This window comes from Centruroides sculpturatus, unplaced genomic scaffold (assembly GCF_000671375.1).
Source record: "Centruroides sculpturatus isolate CEXI.00-Female unplaced genomic scaffold, Cexi_2.0 scaffold688, whole genome shotgun sequence".
NCBI lineage: Eukaryota > Metazoa > Arthropoda > Arachnida > Scorpiones > Buthidae > Centruroides > Centruroides sculpturatus.
The window spans coordinates 141,652-159,169 of record NW_019385125.1 but is presented as its reverse complement, the minus strand read 5'-3'; the positions used below and the strand labels follow the sequence as shown (position 1 = coordinate 159,169).

At 31.5% G+C, this 17,518-nt stretch overlaps 1 protein-coding gene across 2 annotated transcripts in view; it reads right to left on the bottom strand.

Moving 5' to 3' along the window:
- The window catches only part of LOC111635125 (calpain-A-like), a 58,205-nt gene extending 45,445 nt beyond the window's left edge, over nucleotides 1–12,760 (bottom strand). For both annotated transcript variants that reach the window (XM_023379982.1, XM_023379983.1), the window contains exons 1-2: nucleotides 12,723–12,760; nucleotides 11,941–12,078 (exon numbers count right to left, since the gene is read on the bottom strand). In XM_023379982.1, coding sequence (XP_023235750.1) covers nucleotides 11,941–12,078; nucleotides 12,723–12,728 — 144 coding nt within the window. In that variant the 5' untranslated portion in view covers nucleotides 12,729–12,760. The remainder of the gene's footprint in view (nucleotides 1–11,940; nucleotides 12,079–12,722) is intronic.
- Nucleotides 12,761–17,518: the final 4,758 nt, after the last annotated feature.

Genomic DNA, 17,518 nt, shown 5'->3' with positions numbered 1-17,518 from the left:
TACAATAGCGACGATTATTATTTTAAAAAATTTTTGTTAGGCTTAACATCGATGAAAATTCAACGCAAAATAGGTTAATAGCGATATACTAATATACTAATTACATGGGATATAATAATATACTACACTAATAATGGATTTTTTCATACTTTTCGGTTATCCGACTTTTCAATTATCCGACCAACCCCAGTCCCCAATTAGGGCGGATAATCGAGGTTCTACTGTATTCATATTTTTTAAGAGAAAATTCTGAATGTATGTTTATTACTGATTATATACAACAAAATTTTATATTTTGATTTACTGTAATTATAAAATATTGACACTTTATAATTATAAATATCATTATTCATTATTAATATCAATAATTATCAATATCAAATAATTTTAAATTTAATTAGTTATAAAATATTGATATTATTGTTTTTAAGAATATGAGTTAAAAATTAAAATGTTTAATTATTTAATTTCAAAAAAATAATAATTTTGAAAAATAAACTAAATGATTATTTCAAGTTTATTGATTACATTAATTGAAAATCATAAATAAAACTCACAGAAATTTCTTTCTTATCAAAATCTGAATGATCTGGTAAGGTAGCATTTTTGATTTCTAAGAAATTGTCTTCTTTTTCTATATGGCTGTGTACGTTTTTGACAGATATTCCTGGAGAATCTGGATAAGATAAATGTCCCTTCTGCTTGATAAAAACATGTCTTGGATATTCTTTTGGTAATCTGCCAACTGGATAATGCTGACTTGTCCCACATCCCATTCAGTTGTTTGTCATAACCTTTATTTAAATAAAATAAAGTAAATTATAATTCTAAGAGTAAAGTCAGATTATGAAGCATCATAATTCATTTTAAAATATTATTATTGTAAAATTACAAATAATGTCAAAGTATAGAGGCAATATAATTTAATTTTATAAATTTAATACTGTCATTAAATGTATACGATGATAAAGATCAATATAAGTAAAAAAATGATTTCTAGCATAATATAAAGTAATTACACCTAAATTGATTTTCTGATATAGTAAAACCTGTATAAAACAAACATTCTACAAAACAGAAACCTGTCTAAACAGAAAATAAATCTAAGAATGGGATGGTTTGCTATATTGTATATAATACTATTGCAAGCCAAAAATCTCTCTTAATGTGAAAACATAAGTGTTTTTACGAATCAGTTGCATGATAAAACCTGCATAAAGTAGAATTTTTCAGTCTAAAAAAAAAATGTTAAAAGTTTTTAGTTTTTAGAATTTTTTTCATAACTTATTAAATGTTCTCATGATATAGAAGAAAAATAAATGAAGACCTTTTTTTATTCTTTATTTTATGAGTGGCATTTGTAAAATTTTTAGCAGCAGTTAAATTCTAAATAATGGATGCAGTATTGGATTGTGATTGACTATTCAATGATGAGAATTACAGTCTATAATTTTTGTTTTTTTATTATTTAATTTCATTGTCTGGAAAGTAGCTGTTTCATCATATTACAGTTTCTTTCCAATTCTCTAGAAAATAAAGTTAATNATCTATATGAAAATTTTCAAAGATAATTTTTTATAACTATTCTTAATAAAAAAAATAAATTTTGATAATTTTGTTCCTATTTTTAATCTATTGATATTGATAATTAGATGATCAAGAGAGTAAAGAAATCAGTCTGCCATTCTAGGGAATATGGGTTATGGTTGGATCCTAATATATTTTCATGAATGATTTCATTTGGTTTTGGCTTGGATATATGTGATCAAATTTGATTCCCATCCATCACCACTTGGTTATTATATTGCAGACCTGAATGAATGAATGAGTGAATAAGGAACTTACTAAAAAACGTTTAAACCAGTATTTAAAATTTATAAAAAAAATTTGCAATTGTCAGATGATAAATAACAAAGTTAATAGATTGTGTCATTTTTTTAAAAACTCTTGATTGAAATTACATTTCTGGCCTTTAATAGTTGATTTAATCTTTATGGGATCATTTATAATCTATAATAATTTGTCATTTTTCTAATTTTAATACAAAATTACATTATTATGATTAACAATGAAGAGAGAGATAATTTTTATGCATTAAAACAAAAACAATATAGTAAACAATAAAAGAGTTTTTCTAATGGTAAAATGAATGAGAATAAATCAATTTTGTGGATGCAGTTTAGTCATCAGTAGAAATAAACTTTTTTTCTGGAAAGTGTAATAAATGCTTTCAAAATATTCTCTTTTTGCATTGTTTTATTACTGTCAATTTTCTATTTCTGCTTTTTTAAATCAATATATGAATTCCAATCACTTTAAACACAGATGAAAGATTAAAGATCTAACAAAAGCTATCATATTCTCACAATTAGATCTAGTTATTATATATCCTTTCTGTTTTTTACCTCTGGAAAAAATGAAATTGTTTTACAAAATATAAAAGTAAATATTAATATAAGATGCAAAAATTTTTAGAATTTTTATTTTATAAAATATCATCTATTAGTAAATATATTAACTAATCAAATAATCAAGCAGGATTTATTATCAGGCAACACTTTAGTTAATTAAGTATACAATTGCTATGTAATTTGAACTAAGGAGAGGTGATTAAGTTACCATACTTTTAGTTCAAATTATATATCATTTGTATATTTAGTTAGCTAAAGTGTAGCCTGATAACAAATCTGGCTTAATTAGTTGATTAGTAATATGTAAGGGTGCACCGATTAATCGGCAAGTAATCGGTAATCGGCCGTATCGGCCACTTAGCCGATTAATCGGTATCGGCCATTCCCACCGATTAATCAGTTTCGATAATCGGTAATCGGCCGTATCGGCCACTTAGCCGATTAATCGGTATCGGCCATTCCCCCCGATTAATCGGTTTCGATAATCGGCCAATTTTACATTTTGGTATTTTTGTTAGAATGTTACGTACAATGCTAGTAATAAAATCTAATAAATTTCTGTTATATATTTATTATTTATTACATGACAAACTGAATATTAAAAAAATTTTACTAATCAAATTATTCCTTTTATCGATACATANGAGGATATGTTGCGTTAGGAATTCTGTCTTCCATGAAAAAGCGGAGAGAAAAACTTATTCAGAACATACATTTTCGTGCTGGAGTGTATGTTGATTCTAGGTATAGAATCTTATTAAGTGCGGCAGAAAAACTAAAAGCAAGAGAAGGTCTTTCAGACATCCAATGGCGAATTAAAAGGCAAACACTAATTGATTTGGCTGAAAAGCCAGCAATTGTTGAGCTGTCACAGCCAACCTGTGATATGATAAATATAGATTTGGAAGATGATGATTTTGAAAAAGAATTGGATAGAAAAGAAAATAGTCGTCGAATTTCCACTATACATAATAAAGAAGACAACGAAATAGACAAACATGTTGAGAAAGACTCCAATGCAATAGAGGATGTGGGGAGATTAAAGGTGCATGTATTCGAAGACATTGACCATTATCCAGAGCACATCAGAAAAGCATGCAGAGTCGCTTCAAGCATGCCAACTTCTCAAGCAAGTGTTGAACATCTATTTTCCGGATTAAGATTGCTTTTAAGTGATAACAGGCAGTCAATGAAGGACGATTTGCTGTCTGCCATTTTATTTATTAAAATCAATGAGGTTGTATGTTAATTTTTTTAATAATAAATTAGTTGTAAATAAACAAGTTTTTTTATGTGTACTTATATACCAAAGACAAAATTAGTGTAATTCCTATAAGAATATTTTAACTGGAGCATGGAGCGGAGCTGGAGCAAGTACTTTGATACCGGAGCGGAACAACTCAAAAAAAATGGTCGCTCCAAAGCCCTGTTTACAACTTTAAATCGCTTTATTTTTTCCGCGGAAATTTAATTATAGGTTCAAGTGTACCGTGAGATAAAAAAAGTTGAACAAAAAAAATGATCTAGAGTCACGGCGGTGACATCCCGCCAAATAAAAAAGTCGCTGACTGACTAAATTATTTGCAGAAATCAGTTTCCTATTTTCGGGGGTCGCTTTCTCTGCCCCCCAATCACCTGAAGTAATTCTGAATATCTCTAAATATCAACTTCCTGAAACTCGATATATTGATACTAAGTCAAACTATCCCCGTAATTAATCGAGTTATTAATTAATATGCTATAATTAATAATTAGAAACTAAGTAATTTGGTACTAGAGGTAGTCATTAGACACCATCTCTCTAAATTAATAACTATAATACCAGTAATTTATTAAATAATTTAGAACCATCCGGAAAAAAGAACTGACCCAGAGCGGAGCTTGAGTCTGCTACCTCCGCTTACCGTGAGATGCGCTTGCCAGTTACACCATCCGGACCCTGTCTGGAAGTGAAAGCTTGCTCGCCGATCGTTTGGTTTAGTATATGAATATCTCATTCGAATGAAAATTGTTTACTTAGGTATTGTGCAAAATTTCAAGATATTCTATAAAGTGGTTGCCGAAATACTATATAAGCAACCGAAAAGTGCAAAAAAAAAACTGTATCTTTTTTCTTTTCTTCATCCGGCACTGCAGATGCTCGTAGAGAAATACTACTGGGTCTAGAAACCTCAAATTTTAAACTTAAGCCTTTCTCGTTATCAGTGAGGTGCTAATAAAACTTCCGGGTCGATAGGTCAAAGTTCACAGGGCGGTTACCAGGGCTTCTTAAACTATGGGTTGCGACCCCATTTGGGGTCGCTTAGCGAAATCTTGTGGTCACGAGATTTTAATGCAAAATATTGAAAATAATTTNAGCAGTTAAATTCTAAATAATGGATGCAGTATTGGATTGTGATTGACTATTCAATGATGAGAATTACAGTCTATAATTTTTGTTTTTTTATTATTTAATTTCATTGTCTGGAAAGTAGCTGTTTCATCATATTACAGTTTCTTTCCAATTCTCTAGAAAATAAAGTTAATTAAAAACATAACCTCATATAAAATAATAACCTGCCAAAACAGAAAATTCTGGCTAGCATTATCACATTCCATTATAATGATTTACAGTGACTATGTTGTTAGGATTAAGGAGCAACCCTGTAAAATTGTATTTAAGTAACTTAAAATTTAAAAAGTTTAGAGTGTCAAATGCAGAATGAAAAAACTGCAGGCACAAAAGAGGATTCAAAAAGAAGCTGGATGGAATGAATGTTTTTGTTTTGGAATGTTGAAATCAAATAATTTAGAGTGGTTCATCAGTTTCAGAGAGAAAGAAAAAAAAGACAGAGGAATGAACATACACACCAAATGGACCATAGTTTGAATAAAAGTCCAAACATTCTAATCCAGTGGTTCTTTAATGTTTTCAAGTTGCTGCCCCCTCTACAGTATAACCTATGACCCCTGTTCCATTGAGTAAATCTGCAAGGTATTTTCTATTTCCATTGCATAATCAATTTTTATTTTCAATTTTTTCTATATCATATAATAATATTTTCTCATTACACCCAAAGCAATTTTATTTAATGAAAATGCCACTTTTATTCCAGGTCCTGAGGCCATCCTGGGCTATCTAAGAAGCTCTGTTCTAATCAGTTGGAATGGTTATTTCTGATAGAACTGGAATGATAGCCTTATGTTTCCATTGAAATTAATGTATGCTCTTTATTTATGTATAATTGTGGTGAAACTAAATAAACATTAGTTTTTACAACATTAGTAAAACAAGTTTAATTGCCAATGTGATAAAAACACATTTTTGTCACATCAGCAATTAAACTTGTTTTACTGTCATTCTTGAAAACATAACTAATGTACATTATTTTCAATTTTCTAGTCATCTTCATTGTTTCTTTTTCTCTACATCCTATTTTTAATTTTTTAAATTCTACACTAGTTTCACTGGTTTTTTATTTTTGAAATGTATTTCAAACTAAATATAATGAAAAAATCCAATTTGACTTAAATAAATTTTAAAACAAATATTGTATATAAAATTGTACACTTTTTGTACAATGTTTTTATAATAGTTAACTTTTTTTCCCATGTTTAATCATATTTTTGTTAAATTTTTCAATTTATCAATAAATTAATAATGAAAAACATTTAGATACATAATTTTAACATCCAATTGCAGTTATTATATCATAGAACACAAAAAACTTATAATATGTGGTTATTTTTAAGTGTATATCATAAAAAATAATTTTATTAAAAATTGGTAGATGTATAAATACATCAACCAATTTTTAATAGTTTTTATACTCAGATATAGAAACAGTAATTCTATTCAGATAACTTTGGTATTTTTATTATAATATTATGAAAATTAAAGACAGTATAACTGTATGAAAACATTTCATACATTTCAATTAATTATTTAATAACAATGCAGTCAATACTAATGTAATTTTTTTTATCTTCAATAATGACCATTAAAAGGATGAAAACTATTAAGCTTTGTCCTTTGCATCTATTCTGTTTCTTTAATTTTAATACGCATTTCGGAAATTACAATATCTCTGAAATAATCCAAGGTAAAATAAAGTTGTTGATTGGTATAATTACGTAGTATGTAGATGTGTTAATTCCTAGAAAATAACTGTTTGAACTGGTTACATATTAAGACTATTAAGTTTGACAGCAAATAATATAACAAATACAACAATACAGGATGTTCAGAAAGTCATACTGTTAATAAGTCACTGTGCATATTTATATAACCTATTTATAGGTTATATAAATATGCACAGTGACTTATTAACAGTATTAACAGACATGTTTCAATATAGAACACAGAAGGTAAATATGTATGACAATTATAAACAATGTTGAAAGTGACCCCCATTAGTATCAATACCAGCTTGGATCCTTCTTTTGTTTCTAAACACCACTATCAGTTGCTTGCTTGAAATAGACTAAATGAATAATTCTGTTATCACTGCTTTCAAGTCATCCAGCATGTACAGATGATCTCGATACACTGCAGATTTTCCTGCTCCCTATAGATATGTCTGGTGGATTTAGATCTGGTGAGCGTGAAAGCCATACATCTTTCAAAATAATGCAAAAATATGATTAGAAAAGTGCACAGTGACTTTTCAAACACTGTGTACAATAAAATATTGTTGTAATTCTGCATGATACAGTCAGAGTAAGTTGGCAAGATAGCCAAGGCAGTTAAGGTATCAGCTTACAACTCTGGGAAACCTGGGATTGAATCTGAGTAGTTAAAAGACCCCAGGAATTTTTCACGGGCAATCTGCTTTGATATGTTGAGCTCCATCATTCACCATCAGTCACCCCTATTGTGAGCCTGGCCAAATCCATCATAGCTACTGTACATAAAAGGCTTTCTTACTGCCCAAAAAGTAGAAAGAGTAAAAAGGCCGACGGGAGATGGTGAGTCCTCCGAGTGTCCAGCATGTTTCAGGCCCACTCAAGTGAAGACTGGAGACGCCGACAAAAGGCGGAGAAGGCTCTCTGTATTCCGCATCGTTAAGGCTTGTTTGGGTGAATACTGGAGATGCCGACAGGGCGAAGAGGGCTCTCTGTGTCATGTTTCTTTAAAGCCCGCTCAAGTAAAGTGGCCGACGGGAGATGGAGAGGCCTCCGAGTGTCCTGCATGTTTATTAAGGCCCGCTCGGGTAAAACAGGAGATGCCGACAAAAGGCGGAGAAGGCTATTTGTGTTTCGCATCTTTATGGCCCGCTTGGATGAAGACAGGAGACGCCGAAGAAACGTGGAGAAGGCTTTCTGTGTCCTGCTTTATTGAATTTTGCGCAGGGCGAGTTTTTTGTTTTTCTTTATTGAGGTTCAATATGAGTTTGAAGTAAATTTTGTGGCCCTAACGTGCGTTTTATTACAACCGGGAATCTTAGTAGGTTTCTTTCTTTCATTATTACTAGTTGTAATATTGCATCCATTAGTTTAGATAGTAACAATACGGTGAGTTTCGAATAGTTGAATTTGAAGTGTTCAGAGGAAGTTATAAATATTTTCATTGTGAGTTGGGACGAATGAAACGCGACAAGTGATGTCAGTCGCTTATAAAGTTGCATTCTTTCCAACTCTTGGTGGAACTCTGAAGCGGCCACCTCCACGTGGTGAGTTCTGGGTTGTCGTTTGTCTGGAAATGACGAAGGGCAAGCGAAGAGCTGCTTGTTTCTTTCATTTGAATATTAAGGAATGGAAACATGCCGATAAAAACAGAAATTACAAAAGTAATTAAAGTTAGGAGAATTAAGTATCTAACTTTGGTATAAATCGCTTTAAGTGTTAATTCCTTTGTTTTAATTGTGATCGTAAATTTCAAATCATCCTAGTTCTGAATTATTAAAATATAGGTCTAAAATAGAATGTTTGTTAGTTTTATATTAAGTGATGTATAAGTAATACAATGCAACCGTTCATTTTTATATGTACAGCAAGACCTTGGGATGCATTCCTAGACGACAAAACGCTAAATAAAACCACGTTAAACCAGGTCATTTTAACACATAGTAAATAGGAAAAGGGGAATACACCACCAAAAATAAACAAATTTTACTTAAATTTTAAGTTATTTTTATATTAATACATACATAACACATAAATATATGCACACAGAAATATAAAATTTATTTTTGTGATGGAGGTCCTGGCTTTTTCGAAATTCTTCATTTTTTTTTGCAATGAAGTCGTCTAGTATCATTTGTCGGAGTTTTTTTTTTTTTCTTTAAACAAATATCGGTAGCAGAAGATTGCATTCAAAACGCCTCGTCTTGTTTTTGCACTCATTTCAAAATCTGGATCATTCGCTACAATTTGATCAACGATTTCGGTAATCGTTAAAAAACTTACACTAAGGAAATCTGTAACAAGTTTTTGAGTTCTTTGTTTTCAGAATCACTGTTTTCCAGCTCTACACGAATTCCTTGTTCTGCCAGTTCTTGAAGTTAGTCATTGGTAAGGCTCTCACCAGAAACCTGCAGTAACTCCTCAATATCCTGCTCTACATCTTCTGGTCTTGCTGTATTGATTAGGTTGACAATTTGGTAAAAACCCTACTCATACGCTACTGAATACAACAGCACCGGAAAGCGGCACTTTTTGACACCAATACAACAAAGCGGTAAGACAGCGGTGATGGGACGAGCCCAATGGTTTGAGTTGCCTTGCTTTGGCGCCGTTATATCTTGCTATTGTTGTCCGTTCCAGCATTACCAGATTTGGCTAACCTTTTTTAGTTTGGCATAAAAATGTCATTTGGCGCATTGGCTACTTTTGGGCTACTTTTATAAAATTTTTGGCTACAAACACTAAAAACATCTGGCAAATCTGATAGAGAAGAAGAAGTCGGATGAAAGAATCAAGAAAAATTCCATCGAGAAAGATTATTGAGCTCCAAGATTTCCATCAAAGTAAACCGAGAAGGAATAAGAACTATCAAACAACTCCAAAGAGCAAGCGTTCTGGAAATCCACCACCCCAAGATCATCACCAGTATTTGGGTACCCACTTTCCTCTATCCTCTATTCTATTGTTGGTTTCTGATTCTTAAATTCTCCCTCACTTGTTCAATGTTAGTTGTAAGTGCGTAATTATAGTTATATGTATTGCAAAATTATTGAAGACGGGAATTGATTGTGTCATAAAAATAGAACTGATAACAACCTGATAAAAATTGTAGTACTGCTCGTATTATACTTTTGTACTGGGACAGAGAATAGCGAGGTTGAGGCCGAAGTTTTAAACGCGGAAATGTGTACGTCGGACGTTCATCGCCGCTTTCCTGTAAGCCTAGTAGTTTGACAATGGTGTTTGGATAGTCAGTGGAATCATGCTCGACATTCCAAACACTATTGTCAAACTTCTAGGCTTACAGGAAAGCGGTGATGAACGTCTGACATACACGTTTCCGCGTTTAAAACTTTGGCCTCAACCTCGCTAATAGCTGGCATCCTAAAAACCTGTCTGAATTCACGCGAAATAAAGATATTTCTTATATATAGTTGTATCTAGTAAATCTATTCACACCTCACATCACAATATATTGAATCCTATAATTTTATTATATTTCAGAGAATATTATAATAATATAATGCATGTTTTATCTTTATCTAAAGCAGTGATTTTCAACCGGTATGCCATGAAAATTTTTGAAGGTTATTAAATAAATTATTTTCGAACGAAGCCCAAAGAACAATAAGTGTACGTGTCAAAATTAAAACCTCTTTAAGAGTTTTTCATTGTTATCTAAATATATAAAATTACTTGTCTTGACTGACTGAGTCACTGATTCATCGTTGCCCAGAGCAAACCGCTGAACCTAGAGGTGAAATTTGGTACACAGTTAGGGTACGTCATGAAAACGTACACTAAGAAGTGATTTTTCAAAATTCCCCCGCGGGGGGCGAGGGAGAGCATTAAGGCTTAACCGGAAGAATGGCTTCTATTGTACTATTTTAGATGCGATTTTTTGTTTTCAATTACATTCAGTTTTCATTGAGTACTCAGGTGTAATAAATTGATAACATTTCAGATTGTTATAAATATTTTTACATGTTTCAATTTTTTAACCAAATGTTCGAACCGTTTTAAATTCGAATTTGTTATTGCTAACATTAAAAGTGCTCAGCAAATAAACACAGAAATAAAACACCTTAATTCGTTGCTGAGAAAAATATAATTGAAAAACAAACGTTTTCAGCCCGATTAACAGGCCATCATCAGGTCAAAAAANATTGACTTTCGGATAATCGATGCTGTACTGTATTAATTTGTATATAAAATAATAAAAATGAAAAAAATAATAATAATAATAGTAGGATACATTAATACAGTAACCCCTCATTATATTACACGTCAAGAAACAAATCAATGAACAATATATCAGATAGCACAATAAAATGATGTATCTATCTACCTGTTATGTCTATTTTCAATCTCCATGCCAACTTTTTTTTTGTGGGTTATTTCATACAATTTCAAGGTTAATGTTTTGAATAAGATAATATTTTTTTGCTAGTAGAAATTCAATTGCAATTATTGGTTAAAATGCTTTTGTATTTAAAAAACAAAAATATGTGATATATCTTAATGAATGATATAATGATTCACAATATAACAAGGAGTTACCATATATTAAAATTTAAAAATTATCTGAAAATTTATGAGAGCGTTAAAATTCTTCATTAAAATAAATTTAGATTTTTATAAAATATAATTGATTCAGTTAATCTTATTTTAAAAACTACCAAAGTATTCATCCATTTTAGTAAAGAAATGGTCAATAATTTCCTCTTGCTTACAAGTTTGCTTTTTCATAAAAATATCAAAATAGATTCCTGTATAGTTCATTTTTCTTTTCTATACAGGCAATCAATTTCATAAATGTTATATTTAAAATCAGACATTTTTTGTGTGTCATGTTGAATTATAAATTATTTCATATCAATTGATATACAATAACATATGTTTTAAAGTAGCTGTTATTTAAAAAAAAAAATAAAACATGAGAACTTTTTCTGTGAAAATCTATTATATGTATGTATGTATATATAAAATGCAGTTGAAGATATTGTCCAGTTTTATAATTTATGCAGACAGATAATAATGATTTTATATAATAATACATCATATTGAATTATATAAAAGAATGCATGTCAAATTAGCATTGAATATAGTTGTAGTCTATAATAATAAATTTAAACAATTTAGATCAATAAGATAAAATATTGATGTCAGTAGAATATAAATGTTACATCTCTTCATTTTTTTAAACTAAATGAAATTGCATTCTGAATTGATATTTTTTCAGAACTTTAATTTGCTATTTAAGCATTAAAAATTTTTTCTGGAACAGTAAAAGTATAAGCTTAACTTAAATAAATTAGTACAATATTTAAAACAATTTTAAATTATAACAAAATACAATAAATGCCTATGAAAAATTTAATAGTATTGTAAATAATTTAACATAATTGAAATTAAACTGACTCACGTGTGGTCTCATCCATGTCACTTTCCCATCTATTAGAGGATTATTAAAAAAGATTGAACTATTCTTTGGTGGAAATTCAATATCAACAAACAGCTGACCAATTGTTAATGATTCTATCTTCATAACATTATCATGTTCCTGTAAAATAAAAAAAATTATTATTTATTTACTTATTTTCCTTTTTAACTCTTTCCACCCTGTAAGCAATATAGGCCTTTCCCCCACATTCATTGTAGGTTCAGCCTGGCCCACTATTTGGGGTGATGGGTGGTGAGAGATAAGGCCTGACATATCTGGGACTGATTGCCCATGAAAACTTTCTGGGGTTGCCCCAGCTTGAAAATCTTTATTAGGCAGTCAATCCATTTTAATTTGTTCAAATTGATTACATAAAAAGTTAAAAACTTTTATGAATTAGTCCTGAAAAATTCCTGGAGTGTTTTTGACTGTCCAGATTCAATCCAAGGTCTCCCAGTTAGATTGTCAATTTAACCACCTCGGCCATCTGACCAGCAATTATTATTATTATTCAACGTATTCTAATTAATTTGAAAAGAAATTTGACTTATAAATACATATTATTTTTATATGACAAATTTTGTTTATTTATAAATATCAATATTACTTATTCTAATCCTATCCTTTCTTTCTACTTTTTGTGTATAATCCATAGAAAATTATATCTTTAGATTAATATAAATATTATATCAATGCAAAAGTAAAAGTGCAATTTATTTATTTAATTATTAATAATAAAATATTTTAAGTGTGTTCTTACTTACTTGCATGTAGTAGTTATATTTTTACATATTNACTTAAACTTGGTTGGTGGCAATGCTGTGACAGTATTGCTGTTTTAACATCCAAACTTGAAGAGTGGTCAATGTGATTTATTTTTTCCAGTGCATAGTAAATATCATGTTCAAATTTTGTAAGATTTCATTTTCTGTCTGTACTCATATTAAAACTCAAGTTTAATTTTGAGTGTAGAGACAAATTTTATATAAAAGGAAAAAAAAGCTAGCAGGTGAGCCAGATGTTGCTCGGGCAAAAAGTAACGATAACGAAGATTAAGATTATTATATTATAACCGATCTTACCCGTTTTCATTAGGTGCAAGAATTAGGTCCCCCCTTCTTCCGAGACTAATTAGAGCAGTGTTTCCCAACCTTTTTTGTGCTATGCCCCACCTAAACCTTTCTAAAATTCTTATGTCTCCCTAACATATACAGCGACTATACGGTTAACTTAAACTCTGGATAAGTCCATTTTCGAATTGCCCTCCTTAGCAATCCAATTGCCCCCTGTGGGGCGTGGGCCCCACGTTGGGAAACACTAAATTAGAGAATTTTTAGATGGGTTTAAAAGCATGTTCGATTTTTCGCAAAAAAAAAACTATAATAGTACAGTAGAAATAGAGTTCTTTAGGGTAATCCTTAACCCTCTCCTTCTCCCCTAGAGAGAAGAATCTCGAAAAATTCCTTCTTAGTATACATTCTTATGACGTATCCTGTGTACCAAATTTCAACTTTCAACTCCTAACCGTTTGAACTCTGAGATTATTAATTATTATGTTGGGTTTTGTGAGTTATACTCGGTTCACACCGGTGGCTGTGTACTCTGCCAGACCAGAGTCAAGGCATCTTTTTTTAATTGTGAATGTTATCTACACCAGGTGTCTTCCAGTTGTGTGTTCTGTTAACAACGTAGCGAATGTCGTGTACTATACGTTTATTTCAGCACAGGGCATAGTTGGTATGTTGTGCAAGTTTNCTTTTTTTACATTATATCTATGCACTTTTAGTCTTACTCCTAAGCTCCTGTTGGTGATGCCGATATAGTCTTTCTTAACATCTAGTTGGATGTTCTCATAAGGAACTTTATAGACACCTGTTTTTTTCTGCTTTTATTCTATCTTTATCATTCCTCAATATCTTATATAAATTTGAGGCTCTTTTTAAAACCATTCTTGCTTGTTTCCTATTAGCAACTTCTTTCATAATACTATTCAAATTACTATTATATGTAAACTTCAAGCGCCTATTGGAAGCGATATTTAAGCCTTTTTTGACCTGATGATGGCCTGTTAATCGGGCTGAAAACGTTTGTTTTTCAATTATATTTTTCTCAGCAACGAATTAAGGTGTTTTATTTCTATGTTATTGCATATTGGTTCGATTATAGAATGATTGTAAACGTTCCAGAAAATTGATCAAATTGAAAACAGTTGTTTGATTCTCAGCAATTCTCATCATTCTCAGCGGTAGGTGTTATATAACAATTACTATGGTTCTTGAAATACTGAATATAAATGGGGATTGCTTGCAAAACCACCGTGGGCGAAGTCGCGGGTAACAGCTAGTAATAAATAAACGTATACATAATGTAATAAAAATATTTGAGCAAAATTATATATGCATTATACAGAGTTATTTCATTTAAAATGAAATTTTCTTTAAATCAAAAATGTGTCTATAATTGTCCAAATTTAGTTCAAATTATTTTAACCTAAAAATAGCGGGACATCGAGCAGGTTTCTAAAGGCAATTACCGTGCCACTTTTAAATGCAAATCAAGATTTAATGTTAATTGCTTTTCTTATTTAAATTAATATTTTTCATTTACATAACTAGTGGTATTGTTGTAACCTGCTGCTATTTTAAGGAACAACAATACTGTTTTATTTAATTCACAAAAAATATACACAATAAGAATTAGGGTTAAGTGGCAAGTACGTAATATGGTGATAGAATGTTTACAACCAGGGCTTTGGAGCGGAGCTGGAGCTGGAGCATGGAGCAGGTGGAGCAATGGATTTTTACTCGGAGCAGGAGCGGAGCCGGAGCACGGAAATTTGTAGTGCTCCACTGCTCCAATATATATATTTATTTAATATTTGAGACGATGACAATGGAAGTGGCATAAGTTGTAATATTTACAAATGTTAAGAATACAATAATTGAATATGCCATGCTTGATCGTCTTCTTTTTTTCAAAGACTACTGCAATCAAGTAGCTGCTGCTGGGACAAAAGACCTAGAACTTAGCAAAGCAGAATGGGACGAAGTAAAACATACCAGAACTGTTTTAGAAAAACCAAATATTTCGACAATTGCTCTTCAAGTTGCCAATCTTACTCCGAGGATGTTTATGAAAGAATGGTGTAAACAAGAAAAATGTATGGAAGATTTTGAGGATATGTTGCGTTAGGAATTCTGTCTTCCATGAAAAAGCGGAGAGAAAAACTTATTCAGAACATACATTTTCGTGCTGGAGTGTATGTTGATTCTAGGTATAGAATCTTATTAAGTGCGGCAGAAAAACTAAAAGCAAGAGAAGGTCTTTCAGACATCCAATGGCGAATTAAAAGGCAAACACTAATTGATTTGGCTGAAAAGCCAGCAATTGTTGAGCTGTCACAGCCAACCTGTGATATGATAAATATAGATTTGGAAGATGATGATTTTGAAAAAGAATTGGATAGAAAAGAAAATAGTCGTTGAATTTCCACTATACATAATAAAGAAGACAACGAAATAGACAAACACGTTGAGAAAGACTCCAATGCAATAGAGGATGTGGGGAGATTAAAGGTGCATGTATTCGAAGACATTGACCATTATCCAGAGCGCATCAGAAAAGCATGGAGAGTCGCTTCAAGCATGCCAACTTCTCAAGCAAGTGTTGAACATCTATTTTCCGGATTAAGATTGCTTTTAAGTGATAACAGGCAGTCAATGAAGGACGATTTGCTGTCTGCCATTTTATTTATTAAAATCAATGAGGTTGTATGTTAATTTTTTTAATAATAAATTAGTTGTAAATAAACAAGTTTTTTTATGTGTACTTATATACCAAAGACAAAATTAGTGTAATTCCTATAAGAATATTTTAACTGGAGCATGGAGCGGAGCTGGAGCAAGTACTTTGATACCGGAGCGGAACAACTCAAAAAAAATGGTCGCTCCAAAGCCCTGTTTACAACTTTAAATCGCTTTATTTTTTCCGCGGAAATTTAATTATAGGTTCAAGTGTACCGTGAGATAAAAAAAGTTGAACAAAAAAAAATGATCTAGAGTCACGGCGGTGACATCCCGCCAAATAAAAAAGTCGCTGACTGACTAAATTATTTGCAGAAATCAGTTTCCTATTTTCGGGGGTCGCTTTCTCTGTCCCCCAATCACCTGAAGTAATTCTGAATATCTCTAAATATCAACTTCCTGAAACTCGATATATTGATACTAAGTCAAACTATCCCCGTAATTAATCGAGTTATTAATTAATATGCTATAATTAATAATTAGAAACTAAGTAATTTGGTACTAGAGGTAGTCATTAGACACCATCTCTCTAAATTAATAACTATAATACCAGTAATTTATTAAATAATTTAGAACCATCCGGAAAAAAGAACTGACCCAGAGCGGAGCTTGAGTCTGCTACCTCCGCTTACCGTGAGATGCGCTTGCCAGTTACACCATCCGGACCCTGTCTGGAAGTGAAAGCTTGCTCGCCGATCGTTTGGTTTAGTATATGAATATCTCATTCGAATGAAAATTGTTTACTTAGGTATTGTGCAAAATTTCAAGATATTCTATAAAGTGGTTGCCGAAATACTATATAAGCAACCGAAAAGTGCAAAAAAAAACTGTATCTTTTTTCTTTTCTTCATCCGGCACTGCAGATGCTCGTAGAGAAATACTACTGGGTCTAGAAACCTCAAATTTTAAACTTAAGCCTTTCTCGTTATCAGTGAGGTGCTAATAAAACTTCCGGGTCGATAGGTCAAAGTTCACAGGGCGGTTACCAGGGCTTCTTAAACTATGGGTTGCGACCCCATTTGGGGTCGCTTAGCGAAATCTTGTGGTCACGAGATTTTAATGCAAAATATTGAAAATAATTTATGAGAGTTTGAAAATGGCACGCTTTGTGTCATAGGTTTCGTGAGTTGCGCTTTGTGACACTTCTGGTGCAGCGAGACAATGATTCAGCAACACTGATTATAGTGTGAACTAGTGTAGTGTTGTCGCTTTTCAGCGTATTCAGTTGTCTCTGTTCCATTGTAACACAAGAGTGAACTGTGGTAGTACACCATTATTGTTTTTGCAAATTTATATATATCTTTATTTTATATTTTTTTGGGTCGCGAGAAAAATCACAATCATAAATGGTGTCGTGAATAAAAAAAGTTTAAGAAGCCCTGCCTTAAAGCAATTTCAGTTTTATGCTGGGCTGTTGGAGTCGATAGATTTTTACACGACTTCGACTCCGACTTTTCCTTACCATCCGACTCCAACCAGGGGCGGACTTGTTAACAAAATAGGCCCGAAAATTCTGCGTCATCACGTGACCTCAGAATATAAGCTTCAATAAATATACAGTAGAGGGTCGTTTATCCGAATCAATTGGGGACTGGGGTCATTCGGATAACTTATTTTTCGGATAACCAATTATGTACGAAAAAATATATTAATTTATCCCGTGTTGAAATTTTTCTCCGTTGCGTGTCGCTTCGCGTTGAATTTTCGTCGATGTTAAGCCTAACGAAGACTATTGTATCGTTAAAAATTATTTTTTT